At 32.8% G+C, this 15825-nt stretch overlaps 1 protein-coding gene across 1 annotated transcript; it reads right to left on the reverse strand.

Moving 5' to 3' along the window:
* Nucleotides 1-11805: 11805 nt before the first annotated feature.
* LOC111919241 (transmembrane emp24 domain-containing protein p24delta3) lies at nt 11806-13645 on the reverse strand. The gene is made up of 4 exons (XM_023914852.3): nt 13288-13645; nt 12429-12638; nt 12229-12305; nt 11806-12157 (listed from the first exon to the last, which is right to left on the reverse strand). Exons 1-4 carry the CDS (start codon nt 13489-13491, stop codon nt 12013-12015), a joined length of 636 nt encoding a protein of 211 aa, XP_023770620.1. The 5' UTR covers nt 13492-13645; the 3' UTR covers nt 11806-12012.
* Nucleotides 13646-15825: the final 2180 nt, after the last annotated feature.

Below are 15825 nucleotides of genomic sequence, written 5' to 3' on the forward strand. Positions count from 1 at the left end.
ATGACTGTTAGAGAGAGAAAAATGATTTATTAATTTATTACTTGGTTAAAAAACTAATTAGAAATCAAAATAAATGATTTATTAATGTATTATTGAAATATTATATTAATTAGAAATCATATTGTTTAAATAATAATTAATCAAAAATTAATTTGGAATCAATTTTAGGGTTAAAGGAATTACTAAAACTGTAGGGAGTAAAGGTGACAATGTTCAATAGTTGAGCATTGGACAATTCTAGAACCTCCCTAATGAGGGGAAACGGAATCTATAACATCTATAGGGTTTCCTTGGGCTCTAAGGGTGCCTTGGATGCCTTATGGATGAAGTTAATGGATTGTGGTTATCTTGGATACACCTGCCTTATCTAATGCCTTAAGGAGGAAGTTAAGGGATTATGGTTATCTGAATAGAGTCAGCTGGCTCTCTAAATTAACAAAATCATCTCTTGAAAGTCAAATTCTTTCATTCATTTTATGCTAATATACTATTTTTAAAAGTCGTTCTTTTATTGTACTTTGAGATTCTATTTAAGTTTTGAGGCGCTAGCCTAAACCAACGCATGTTCCCTCTTAATCCCATGTCATCTTTCATAGTCGGGTTCATATTTTTTATATCAATATACACTTTGTATTACATGACTCTTATTATATCATAGTTTGAGTTCCTTGTGACACCAATTTAAACTCCATAAACACTCAAATGATCAGGATACTAAAAACACCATGGTTGTAAAAATCGACTTAGACGGCCGGTTAATCGGCACCTAGACGCTTGGCGGCCTCCAACCGCCTACAAATAAGGGTTAAAGGGTAAAATAATCGGTCTTGCTCAATATCGGTCAAAACCGGTCAAACGGGATCCAGATTATACTAAATCGGGCCAATTCAAACTCCAAATTAGGCTAAATCGGTCCAGCTAAACATGGGCTCAAAAGATCCAGTTAGCCCACTAAGTAGTTGGGTTTGATTTTTTAAAGGAACCTAAGTCTCCTTTTATAAGATATGTGTGCCTTTATTTTTTGTCCCACTAACGATGTGGGATGCCAAACTTGTAACCTTCATTTTTTGTTCACAACTCCATCGATGTGGGATAACGACGGTGAAGCATGGGAATCCAACTGCTTTCTTACGAATTAAAATCACTCGAAACGTGAAATCGTCGAGTGCTTTCTTCTCCAAGTTATGGACTCATCTTCTCTGACGGATGATGCATCACCTTTGGTCTGAATTCTTTACATGAAATCGATGCATATGGATTATCTTCAGTTGTTTCACACAAGTTTTCTGCTTTCTCCTTTTTCTGATTTTAGTAATCTATTGAAGGTTAGCACAATTACGACATGATTATGGTGTGATTAGGTCTGAGATTGATTTCAGCATATTTGGTGTTCCACCCTCTAGCGATTGTTGACCAAATAACAATTCAATCTCCTCTGTATATGATTACCGAAATGCTCGTTATCGTAAATGCTTGGTATACGGTGCTCCTCCTAATCCGAATTAGGAGAAATTGTAATCTATCGATGTCAATTCCAAACCAGTGGAACCTAATAATCTCAAATCAATTCGTCCAAATGACAATAAGATATGATTCCGGTGGATTGATTTTCGGTTTAAGAAGTAGCAACACAATTATTGAATCAATACAATGTTTGAAGCGTCGATGCATACCATGTGCTCGATTAAATGTATGTGTGAAAGAACAGTGGAATTGTTGTTGTTGCTAATTCTACACACATAACTTCTTTTGGTGGAAGAAAGATAACTGAAAGATACCAACCAATTAGGTTCCGGCTATGTCTAGCATTATTGTGATGTTATTTAAGGCTGTCTGATGAGCTACATTGATAATTTCATAATCTACACGAGTTCAACAACAATGCACAAAACTGATAGCAATTCCTCTTAAGATATTTAGAGAAAACTAATTCAAGGATTAATGTTATATTCTTAGGATTAATATTATATTTATTAATTTTTTAATAATTAATAGTTCTCGATTAATTTCCGCTTAGCCAATTAATCCTTTGACCCCGGTCCACTGTTAGACTACCGTCGATCAATTTCTACAACCTTGAAAAACACCAATCGAAGTATACAACATTCTCATAAATTAACGAACTTATGACTTTTTATAACTAATACATATGTAACTAGAAAATGATAGATCCAAAATTATAATTGAATTGTTACCGAATAAATATATCTTTGGTTAGAACATTTGTTTATCCATGTATTTATTCTCCTTTCAAAATAAAAGTAATAAAAAAATAACCATATGATTTTGAGAAAAAATGACCATATGATTTAGAGAAATAAAGGAATTATCCAACTTTTAAGTATTTGTCAATTTGACCATCATTTCTCAAATTTGACATTTCTTATTAAACAGGAGCTTCATGTTACATCAAAAGTACATTATGGCAAAAAAGAAAAAAAAAAAAACCTTTAGATTTCAGATTAGACAAAAGAAAAATTATTCAAAATTATCAAGAACATATTTGAAATCCTTAAAGAACAAATCAAAATTTTCAAGAATTAATTTGTTTGTATCGAAATCTAAAATAAATCTACTCTAATAAATGAAGGTTTTTTTTGCCACATGTAACACTCTCATTCAATTTGCCAAATGTCATTTTGTGGTTATTTTGAATTAATTTTTTTCCACATGTAATTTTATGGGTTTTTCTATTTTAATAAATTCCACATAATACATTTTAATGTAATAATTACAATAAATATAGTAATAAATGAATATCAATTTCATTAATAGACTTACCTTCTTATTTCAAAATTCCCAAATTAAACCTCATTAGTTTATTTAGTTTATTTATTTAAATTTAAAAGATAAAAAAATAAACTTTAATTATTCATTATTTTTTAAATTTTCCTATAAATCCAAAGTTCTAAATATTTAGACATTTATGTTTAATTTTTTTAAATTAACCCATGTAATACATGAGTGTTACACCTAGTAAATAAACATACTAAAAATACAGATAGATTGCATTAGATGTATATAAAACATGTCATTTAGTTTAAAAATCAATGATAATAACATCTCGTAATCTAAAATTTCAAGAATATGTTCACAGTTAAAAAAACAAACAAAACATTTGACTTTTATCTGGTGTTGTCTCCTTCCTTAACCAAAAGACTTCTTGTCTAACGGTATCCGGTGTTGTCATTTCTCATTGAGGTTGAGGGTTCAAGTCTTGTCATAAACATAAGTGAATGACAAAATTGCAAGAATGGTCCCTGTGGTTAGGTCGAAATTGCCACTTTGGGCCAAACAAGTTTGGGCTAGCACTCATGGTCCAAAAGTTTTCATTTTCTTGCCACTTTGGTCCAATTTACTTTAAGCTTTTTGGTAATGATGTTTTTGCCATTGGTTTTTCTTTTTCAGTTTATTTAATTATTTATATACTTTAATAATTAAAAGAAAAATAAAAAAGAAAATACCTCTCTCTCTCTCTCTCCAGATGCTAAACCCTAGCAGCCCCCCCCCCCCCCATCGACTTCCAAACTTGTTCCAAAGCTTAGATCATGGCTGTTAATATCACCCATTTTGCCACCTGTCATCAATTTGATTTATTCACAACATTGTATGGAAGTTCATGTTGGATTAGTTTCTAAGTCCATAACTATTTTGGTATGTACTTGACCCGATTATGAGCATGGTCCTTTTGGGTTGCCTTCACCATAGCAATATGTAGGATGAATTAAGAAGAGAAATGTTTAAATATGATTTATTAATATATTATGAGAATAATATATTAAAGGAGAAATCATATTGTTTAATTAATATTAGTCAATAATTAATTGATAATTAATTTTGTGGCTAAAAGAGATTAATTAAACTTAGGGGACTGATATTGTAATTATAAGATAGTTACAAAGTTGGGCTTAGGATTCATTAGATGGCAATTGACGAATTCTATATGCAGATCCATAAAGAAATCGTCCAAGGGCCTTCTGGAATGATCCATTGGACTGCTTAAGGCTTGAGTAGTCAGATTAGGGTTTCCTAGTTGAAAACCCTAATAGCCTACGTATATAAAGGACCCTTATGGCCCCAAAAACGTGGTGAACTGAATCCTTAGGGTTTCTAGACGTTTTTGGGTGCCTCCTCTCTTCTCCTTCTTCACCTAGTTGCTCAGTGGTGTTTGTGACTCCATTAGAGGTGCAGCACTTGAGGCACTAAGCTTTCTGAAGCCAATCAAAGCAAGGAATTGATTGTTATTGCAATATAACAATCAAAGGTAATTACTAAACCCTTATTTCAGTTCTTATATGATAGATCTAGGGTTTATAGCTTTGGATATTCAATTGCATGTTCATTAGACAAACTAGATCCAAAAGCTATTAGGGTTTACATGTACACCATAGGATTGATGTATTGCTCAAAAACCCATCATTTCAACCTAGCTTACAAGATATAAATAAATCATACACAAATCTAGATACACATTAACCCAGAGAGTTAAAAAGGTTTAGAATGGAACCCATATGAAAATCGTATTTACAGATATGCAACGAAGTAAGAACAAAACAGAGTAGTAATGAAATTTGTTGATCATGAACCTAGATTGGGATATACTAAATTACCTGAAAGAAATACAGAGGAAAAATTAGGAATAAATCCCAAATCATAAAAAGCCTTAAACCACACTTTTCATCGGAAATAACAAAATCACTCGATACTTAGTTCACTTTTCTTTCAATAGTAAGTAGAAGGGAAACGAGAGAAATTGAGAGATTCAGTGAGGGTGATAAAGATGGAAAGATATAGGGCTTTCACATTCGAAATCGACCAAGATTAAGATTACATTGCAGAAAACATTTTTTTACAGTGACGGTGAAATAGGATGAAGGGAAATAAGGTTTGATTCATGTAGTGACTAAAAGTGGTAGTTTGTGAATGGTTTCTAGGTTCAAAATCAAAGCAGAAGATGATGATGGCAGTTGATCGATCTGGACGATGTGAGTCAGTGAAGACGAAGGGTGCTGAAGGTAGCAGATTCCACAACGGAGGCATTGGTGGTTGCTGGTTACGAGGGTGGGGCAATAAAACCTACAAATCTTTGTGAGTTTAAACAGTAGAGAGTTCCCATTATCACCAATTTATCCATTGTTATGTTGATGTGTTTAGAGTAAGGATCAGAAAACGCTTCTTGAGTCCTTTTGGTATGCAAGAATGTCTTTGTTCTTGCAAATGATAAGGGATGAGTTGGGTTGAGAGTGAGAGAGAGAGGTATTTTCTTTTTTTATTTTTCTTTTAGTTATTAAAGTATATAAATAAATAAATAAAACTGAAAAAGAAAAAACAAGGGCAAAATCGTTATTACCAAAAAGTTTAAAGTAAATTGGACCAAAATGACAAGAAAATGAAAACTTTTGGACCATGAGTGCTATTCCAAATATGTTTGGTCCAAAGTGGCAATTTCGACCTAACCACACAGACCATTCTTGCAATTTTGTATAAATGAATTTATGAAGTAATTTAGAAATAGATTAAATTTTCCCTTGAAAAAAAAGAACAATAATACTAGTAAATTTTCAAGTAGGGGTGTTGATCGGGTAATTTTTTCGGGTTTCGGGTAATTCGGGTCTTTCATGTTAGCAAAAATACCCGTTACCCCACCCAAACTAAATTCGGGTAATTCGGGTATCGGGTCGGGTTTGGGTAATTCAGGTATTACCCGAAATATATATATTGAATTTCACCGGAAAATAAATTTAATGAAATAAATACGTCGTGCTTTATTAGTCTTGTTTATATAAACAAACGAGACATAAACGAAGTTACTCAAGCTTTGAACATTGAGATTTTTTAATCAATAATACCTTAGATATCAAGTAAATTTTTAACAACTTAATCTAATCAAATAAGATGTTAAAAAAACAAATACTTAAAGATCTTAATTTAAAGGTTTAAAATGTTTAAGATAATTGTAGCCATAAGTTTTGCCATGTTCTGAAGTTTCGTCAAGATAATGAGTTTGTTAGTTACAATAAAAATTATAATCTAGAAAAGAGTTAAGTTTTAAAGAACATGATGATATATAAACAAATATTTTTAATATTGTTAGTGTCATATTGTTATAATAAAAAAATTCATGTTTTACAATAATGATAGTTAGTTTAAGCGCGATCAAATACTTTCTATATAGTACAAACTTTACAAAAAAAAAATTAAATAATTCGGGTAATTCAGGTATACCCGAAACCCAAAAATATACCTTTTACCCGACCCAAAAAATCGAGTTATCCGATTACCCGAAAAAATTACCCGATACCCGAATTATCGATACCCGAAAAAGTCAGACGGATAATTCGGATATAGGATATTTTTAACGGGACTATTTTCAGGGATTAAAAAGACGATATTGGTATAAATGCAAGAAACTTTTGACTTTTAGGCTCTGAATCCAAAATAGCCTGTTTAGGACATTGGATGCCTCTTCTATATTTTTCCTCATATGGACATGGTCCCATACTCCCATGGACGACATCTGTATATATTCTGCTTATATTAATTAATTTAATGACATGTTTTTATCTAATTTTTGTCACTATTCCATATTATTATTATTATTATTATTATTATTATTATTATTATTATTATTAGAGGCCCCTTCACCCTATCTGCCATATCATATGTCGACCGTTTTCCTCTTTGTCGTCCACTTCAGCGGTAACAGAAAAAAGATAAATCGTCTTCCTGAGTGGCCTACACTGAATCCTTTGTATGACTAGTACTTAAGAATAAATTGCAGAATATTAATAATTATTCGACTGTATAAAATTTGAATCTTGAACACTGTTTTTTATAAAACATTTTAAATAGATATTCTAATTTCATACGATTATTTATTAGTCGTTTGTGTGTTTTATATTAACTTTAAGCTAAAAAAATATTTAGATAAAATATCTAAATAACTAAATTCATGAAAAGGAGATGACTAAAAAATTATAAACTCCTTGTCTTTGGAACTCTTCTGTCGACATAATTAATTAATTAGAAAGAATTGAGTGGTTAAGATTTGTAGTTCATTATTGGCTTTAGACTTTAAAATAGTCATTTGACTAGTTAATGGCCATTTATTCATCAGTATGCATCATATTTTGTTGGAGTTTTCAAAATATTCGTAATTAACTTGTTTTTTTGGAATTTTCAAAATATTCCCTTTATATATGTATAAATAATTTAAAAGTTTTACATATATGATATTGGGCAAGTTGCAAGTGAAAATAACATAGTTACTAATCTATAATGATATAAGAAACAGGGTTGCATAAAATTCATTCGTATTTAAATAACTTAGTATTTTATTTGAATGTAACATAATGACATGTATTTTAAAATGCGGATTTTAAAGAATACATTCAATAAAATAGATATGGACCGAAGGTATATTCTTTTTATGTCTTTTGTCCTTAAGGACCATATGATACGTGTTATAACACAAATAATAAAAAATCGGATAATCTTTTTAGATGTGCACGCATAAACTCAGCACAGCAACAAATTTTCTTTTGTGGTTTCGTATCAGTCTACATTCATAAAACCAGGCATCAAATCATCACATCAAAAATTCTTTGTCATATTTAATTTCATTTTTTTTGGAACGTTAGAATTTTATAAAAGAAGTCTAACAAAACGTTGAACCTGTAAACCCGGAAGGGATAGGGGAAATGTGTTGATAAATTGGGAAGTGATATTTCCACTTGATAAATTGATTCATCCGTATCACACCCCATAAAGAACCGGTTTCGAATGTGAAGTGATATTTCCACTTGATAAATTGATTCATCCACTTGAAATGTATGTTTTACCAACTTATACGATAACTGCAAATGTGTTGTACCTCATGTGGATGAATCAAATTATTAAGTGGAAATATCACTTCCTGTTTCAAATAGATTCATCTATGACTTTTTTAGGAGCTCTAAAGATTTTCATGAAATAGGAAGCAATACTACCAAGAACAAATTTGATAGTTATGAGATGTTTGCCAATTGAAAGAAGCTTTAATTTCCATTTGGATAATTTGGAGAAAAAGTTCCCCAACTTCTTCCAAGCATCAATTATAGCCATACTAGAACCCACTAGAAGACTAAGGTACATGAAGGGTAGTTTTAAGTAGGGGTGAGCATTTGGACCGGTGGACCGGACAGGACCGGTGGACCGGACCGGACCGGACCGTTTTTTTGGACCCCCGGGCCGGTTCTCGGTTCTAAGATTTCTCGCCGGTCCGGTCTGGTTTTTTTCCCGGTCCGGTCCGGTTTTTACCGGGTTTAGAACCGGTTGGACATGATTAAGATTTTTGTGATGTTTTTTAAACACACATAACTCATTCGTTTTAAGTCGGATTGACATGCGGTTTTTTCCAACATTTAGTTTACAGTTTGTAGATGAATTTAGACTATAATTTTGTTTACTTTGGTATTATATTTACCATGTTACAAGCCTTCAAAGTAGAGCTATCAAAGCTGAAAAAATTCAGCTTTTCAGCAACATTTTGTAAGCTGTGACGTTTGTTAAACACCCATAACTCATTCGTTTTAAGTCGGATTGACCTCTGATTTTTTCCAACATTTAATTTACAGTTTGTAGATGAGTTTAGACTATAATTTTGTTTATTTTGGTATTATATTCACTGAGTTACAATCCTTCAAAGTAGAGCTATCAAAGCTGAAAAAATTCAGTTTTTTAGCAAGATTTTATAATCTGTGATGTTTTTTAAACACCCATAACTCATTCGTTTTAAGTCGGATTGACCTACGGTTTTTTCCAACATTTAGTTTACAATTTGTAGATGAATTTAGACTATAATTTTGTTTATTTTGGTATTATATTCATTGAGTTACAATTCTTCAATGTAAAGCTATCAAAGCTGAAATATTTCATCTTTTTAGTATTATTTTATACTATAATTCCTAGTCCGCGTTTAGCACTTGTGGTAGAGTTGTAAGTGAGTATTAAACTAATTTATCGACATTGATAGTTGAAGCTTTGTTATGCACCCAATATTGGGTGATAAAGTTTACAAATCCGATAGTTGACAACGTTGATGATATAGCTTTGGGTAAAAAATTACATTTTTTATTCTTTTTTTATACAATTATTACTTTTTATTAAATACTAACAACATTTTCATGTGTGTTTATGTAGAGATTGCACAAGCTTTAAATATGTTACATATGAATGACAATGATATGAGGAAGAGTCCAATGAAAGATTAGATTATGAGTTTATGAAATTTGTTAGTTTGATTGATTTTAAAGTTTAAACTATGATTTTTGTTGTTATGGTAATACTTTTGTATGTTTGTCTTAAAATTGTTTAACTTTTGTTGGTGAACTTGATTTATATGTTAGTTGCTTTTATTTGGAAAATTAATTTTTGGAAATTGCAAGTTATAATATTATACATCAATGTAGATTAGTTAGGCGTGAAACGGAAACATATTAATTTTGCAAGTTATAATATTATACATCAATGTAGATTACTTATTATACTCTAAGCAATTAAAGTTGTACCGGTCCAAACGGGTCCAAAAACCGGAAAACTCGGACCTGGACACGGACACGGACACGGACACGGACACGACTCATCCGGTCCGGTCCATGGTCCACAAAATTCTCCATAACCGGTCCGGTCCAAGAGCCGGTCCGGTCCGGGCCGGTCCAAATGCTCACCCCTAGTTTTAAGGTCACACACCTAATAACTATCCGTTCAACTGCCATAAAATTAATCCCAATACCCAGTAACCTGCTTTTATGAAGGTTAATCTTTAATCCGGAAGCAAGGTGAAAGCAATTCCACAATTGAGCAATACTAGTGAAACTCTCTTGATCCCACCCACCAAGGAAAGTTGCATCATCCGCATAAAAGAAATGAGTAACCTCCATAACATTTTGACCCTTCTTGAATCCCTCGTAAAAGAGAATTTGAAACAACCGTTTTAACTGTAGCATGAAGACCTTCCATGGCTAAATTGAAAAGAAAAGGAGAAAGACGATCTCCCTGTCTAAGACCCCGTTGAAGTTGGCATTCAGAAGTATGCGATCCATTAATGAGAATAAAATCCCTTGAGGAAGTAAGACAACCATGCACCCATCCCCACTAAGAAGCACCAAACCCGATCTTGTTGAGAACATCATATAAATAACCCCAAAATACCTAGTCATACGCCTTCTCAAAATTAACCTTGAAACTCATCAACTTTTTCTTTTTCTTCTTATACCAAACTACACTTTCATTCAACATGAGCGGTCCGCTATATTTAGTTTCATAACAAAAAAAAAACGATATTATTGTCTAATTAACTAGCATAACTACATAACAATTAAACCAAACCATTTTCAAACAAGTACCACTTACCATCTCAAAAAACATCATGAAAACATTATCAACCGACTCTATCAATTTTTTCTTTCCTATTCCACTTTTCTCGTTTCTTTCATATGCAGTATTCAAGTTTTCTTGTTCCTCTCAAATGTCATATTCCAATTTTCTTATTCCTCTCAGATGCACCTCCTTGTCTCTTGCAACTTTTTGAATTGTACCTCTTTTGGTGGCATTTGCTACAAGTGACTATCATGCGTTTCCTAGTTAGCTTGTTCCTTTCACTACTATCATATCCTACTTGTTCATCTTCATCTCTTTTTCTCTTATTCTTTCATCAGCGAAGCCACTCGACCTACGGGAGAGGAATGAGTACTCTCTCTCCTCATTCAAAGAAGATAGAAGAATTCCCCAGGACTGCTATAACTATAGGGGAGAAGTGAGAACTAGCTAGACCATATTGACTTTTATATAAGCTCGACCTTCAAAGAGGGAGTAAAAACTGACTTATAGGGGTTGTCAGTCATAGCTATAGGAAGAGGGAATCCAACTATCACAATTCAATCATAGGGCTAAACTGTGTTTGATTAGTACCGACTTTCGTTGAACTGAACAAGCGAAATGAGAATGTCAGTCTAGTGCTAAAAAGGACCAACTTGTTTTATGATGCTTTGGTGCATTTAGTATAGTTGGACACCTAAACCTTAGCCACATATATATAGGTCGTTAACAGGGTCAGTCGTCACTCTATATATATTTTCCATGTCTATAACCAATAAAATTTATGAACCCATTTCTATGGTATACCCGCACCCATACTATTTAGTCTTATATTCCAAATATATGTTACTTTCTTGCATGTCCTCAACTTTATGGATTGTGTGGAGAGGTTTCCTTGGAATATATACAAGCATAAATATGCATACAACTTCCATTGTAGCTATTAGAGTTTTTAACCATTCTTAGGCCTTTCTTAATGTTGCAATTGTTGTTATCCTTGCTACTTTCTAAGACTAGGGTTTTGTATAGTGTATACATTTGTCATATTGTAGTTGTTATTGTTTTTCGTTCCTATTATTGATTGCCCACACACTAGGTTACTTGTTATTGGCAAGTTATTTATGCATTTAGTTATTTCATATCATGTAGGGCGCGGGAGACTTATTGTGTGCTTTTGAGTTGTTGTGACCTTTGATGTGATGTGTGTGTCATCGATAGAGTATCATGACAACCATATATCATTATAGCATGCTAGATGCACGTATGTGTTATGAAGTCTTCCAACCATGTAGTCATTGTTGAGTTTGGGTTAGTTGTTAGTTGTGTTGTTAGTATTACATTCAAGGTACCACATAGCTAATGCTAAAAACAAATGTTGGTCATTTATATTCATTTACCTAGAATACCAACATAGTTACATTTTGCTACCAATATAAATAGTATAATTGATGAAGAAACATAAAAATGTGGTCATAACTCATAAAAACTAATTCCAACTATCTGAAAATCACACATAAAAAGGATAATCTTTATATATCTCTACATATAGTATCAAGAATCTCGAATCCACCATAATCAAGATTAAAAAAAAAAAGGAACGATGATTCTATAACTTAAGTCCCGCTTCATAATATTACCATAAGGGTTGAGAAAAATCTAAATAAGTTTCTTTTTTTGGAAGAAGCGCGTTAAGTACCATAGTTGTCCACAAGAAGCCAAAATGCAAACACCCAATGAAAAGATACTATACCATGCCACCCTGGCATTTGTAGCCTCACTCACTCCTCTCATTTCTGCTTCTCTGTTTATAAAAAAATAAAAATAATTTGTTATTAACTTATTAGAATAAATGAACATAGTAAGAAAACTCACCTGCCCTTGAGGTATAGCAAATTATCATGAATGGCCTCCACAGCTCCTTCAAGCTTTCTCAATTCAAGCTCAACCCCCTATAAATCAATTCAAACAAACATCAAGATTCAAGCCATAACTTGCAATGTATGATGATTTTCACCAAAATACCCTTGTCCATCTTTGATGTTTTTATTGGGAAAAAAGAAGTTTATTCTCACCTCAATCTTTTCTTTCCTAGCAACACTCTCCCAATCTTTTGCTGCAACTCCAATTTTCCAGTCAATATTAACACTCAAGGCACCACCTTGATTAGGGTGATCTGGCCAAAAACATGTCACATATTGACCTGCTTCACTTGATGTGAACGCAAATTGACCATGTGTTATATTCTCCTTATGATGAAGGATGTTTCCATAAGGTGATGTGACCTGTTAAAGTAACAAATGTCACTAAGAAAGAGAACATAGTAGAGAGGTTGGATGAACTTGAAGGATATGCAATATAACATCATCTGTAGTATATTAGTAACATTCTGATTCTAGGAGAAAAATGAGTATTTTTGTGGTTTAAATTCTGCTATGGGTTTTAGAAATTGATAAAATAAAATTGACTTTATGTATTATAATGCAACTATTTTTTAGGAGATCATTGGTGTAAAATTTTGTATCAATCATATACTCCTTTTTGTCCCCAAAAAGAAGATTCCACTTCGTAATTCTTTCTGCAGGGGGAAAAAGGAAGCATTGTTGTAGTTTAGCATAAAGATAGATATCATGCTTCCAAATTACCCTTTAAAAATCAATGAATACTCAATCTTTTATTTCTTAAAAAGAAAAAAACAAATTTGGGGGAGGATTACTTCAAAAAGGTTTTCCCAACAGCTCAAAAGTGAAATAAAGGCACAAAATTCATGAACTAAAACCTAAGAATTATCGATAAGTCATTGTTCAAACACACAATTCTACGCAATAATTACCAAAAAGAAAACCTCAGACAGATTATAAAGGACTTCTTAAGTTGCGGCATGCAGATGCTTAGGAGAGTAAAACATACATTGACACACACATCTATAATTACCTTAGCGGAGATGGTCGGAGTGGGATGAAGGTGATCATCGGAGATAACGACGTAATCGCCGACGACGACGACGTTGTTGTGGATTTCCTCCGTCACGCACTTGTTTCCCGATCTAGGTAAATTCAACCATACAGATTCACCCTTTTGCACCAATAGTAGCATCAATAAGAAAACCGGCAACAATACCCTAGAATTCTCCGCCATTTTCACTCTATATGTAGAATTACGTATGTAGATGAATTATGTGTACCGATATCTACGCCTCTGAGTATCAATCGATCGCTGAATTCTGGTAAGATCGAGGAACAACCACGTTAATCGTAGACGGGTGTCTCATGCGTTTGGGGTTGCATTTGGTTTTCAGTTGTACTTAAACTTGTGTAGAGATGTAGAAGTGTAATTTGGGCTGCATGGGTTCATAATTAACTTCATTTTAGGATTGTTTAAATATTTTATTGGGCCTTGAGCCCATTTGATTAAACAAATAAAAACTTAAGAGATAATTTTTTAATGATAAAATTGTTTAGAAAGTCCTTCATTCTCTTTTCATCCTTTCCCGTTTTCAGGTTAGTTTTTACTATTGAAACTCATATGCAATAAGTCTTGCACATTTAACAAGATTGATGCTTAGTCCTTCTCAAAAGTCTAATTTGTTCTGTCATTTTTTTTCCGTCGATGCTCCCTAGCCATTACCACAATAATGAGTTTAGTTTAAGCCTATGTTTGCAATTATAATCCCTTTATTTATGTTGGTCATTCCAATGCCTTCTTTAATATCACCCATTATCTCTAGAAACTATAATAATTATATCTTTGCATTTTGCTAGCAATAGTGTCTAAAATATGGACTTTTGTGTCCATTGGATCAAAACTTTGATACCCTCAACATATATGATAAATGGTTATGTCTCAATTAATTACATGAAAGCCATTTAAATTTGGGTTTAATGATAAAACATACTACATTATTGCTTTTGGTTTTGTGTTTTATTGTATAGCAGAAGCTAATCTCGCACTGTTTTCCATGAAACTTCATCATGGTGAGAGGTTTAATAAATTTCTAGGCATAAGAGGTGATGATGGTCATATTTTAGTTTATCGATTTGCTTTACGTATATGAGTTTTCAGTTTATGAGACGGACATAATAACATGTGAATTAGGCTACATTGTTCCGCTTGTGATATACTAACATTTCAAAATCATATAAGCAAGAATATATTTTAGATTAAGGGCTTTGACGTATGATGATGACATCTTCACACTAACTCAATATATGGGTGCATAACAAGCTCATAAAGGTGTATACTTAATGTGTGGCAACAATTATTTCATGTCTCTAAAACCAAGTAAAATGAGTAACAACAAAGATTTTGAAGGGGATATTTATGGGTATACAAATATAATGTCCCAAAAATCAAGGTTTCAAATTTTAAACAAAATTAAAAGTCATTTCCATAAAAGTTAAACATCATAAAAGTTTCACAACATGGAATAAAATCAAAATATCATATCATATCATCTTCCAATCATGAAGTCTACTGGATAACATGTACAGTAAAAGCATTTGTCTTGCCCAGATCCTCAAAAGTACTTGAAACATTTAAATTCACAATTGTAAGTCAAAACTTAGTTAGTTTCCCAAAGTATTACATACAATACAACATGACTGACAAATAAAACAGATATGGGTTATCAGTAACCCTTAGTTATCAGCAACTAAATTACAACAATTCGGGTTATCAGCAACCCCGAGCTATCAGCAGCTCACATACAACAAGTTGGGTTATCAGCAACCCTGAGTTATCAACAACCCACATACAACACACTGTAAAAGTAACACAACGAGAAAATTCACCTCACATACAAAACAAAAACCTTTACTAAAATGTTCCAAAAATTCAAAGTAAAATTTTCATTTTTAAAACAAGTCATACAAATAAGTTGTTCCAAAACCAATCAAGTGATTACATCATGTACACATCATAGTAAAAATCATAAGTAGTCAATGTAGAAACTATGGGGGATGCAGTGCAGTCACGCTGAACCTTTCTCTTTAGAACCGGAAGCACCTGAAACCATAAACGTGAATCGTAAGCACAAAACGTATCGAGTTCCCCAAATACCCCATACCATACATACAATAGAGATTGCTATGTGCCAACCATAGTCTTACAATTGTCATTATGTCATGAGCCGTATCATGGTCTTTCCTTTCCAAGCCAAGGGCCAAAACCCGAGTCTTACAAACAAGTGACAAGAGCCACATCCTGGTCTTTCATGCAAGTATCACAACGACAACTAGCATTCCACATACAACTGCCAAGGTCCATACCCTGATCTTGCATACAAACTGTCGGGAGCCATATCCATGTTTTTCATGCAATTGTCACGTGCCACCACTTGGTCTTTCTACATAACATAATCCAGTGGGCCGACATTGGTGCCTTCGACCCCCAAGTACAGTGAGGAGACTTGCCTGAATAAAAAAGACGTTTAAAAACCATTCTCAAAGTTCCACCGACCATAACTAACAACTC

Source organism: Lactuca sativa, chromosome 9 (genome assembly GCF_002870075.4).
Source record: "Lactuca sativa cultivar Salinas chromosome 9, Lsat_Salinas_v11, whole genome shotgun sequence".
In the NCBI taxonomy this organism is placed as follows: Eukaryota; Viridiplantae; Streptophyta; class Magnoliopsida; order Asterales; family Asteraceae; genus Lactuca; species Lactuca sativa.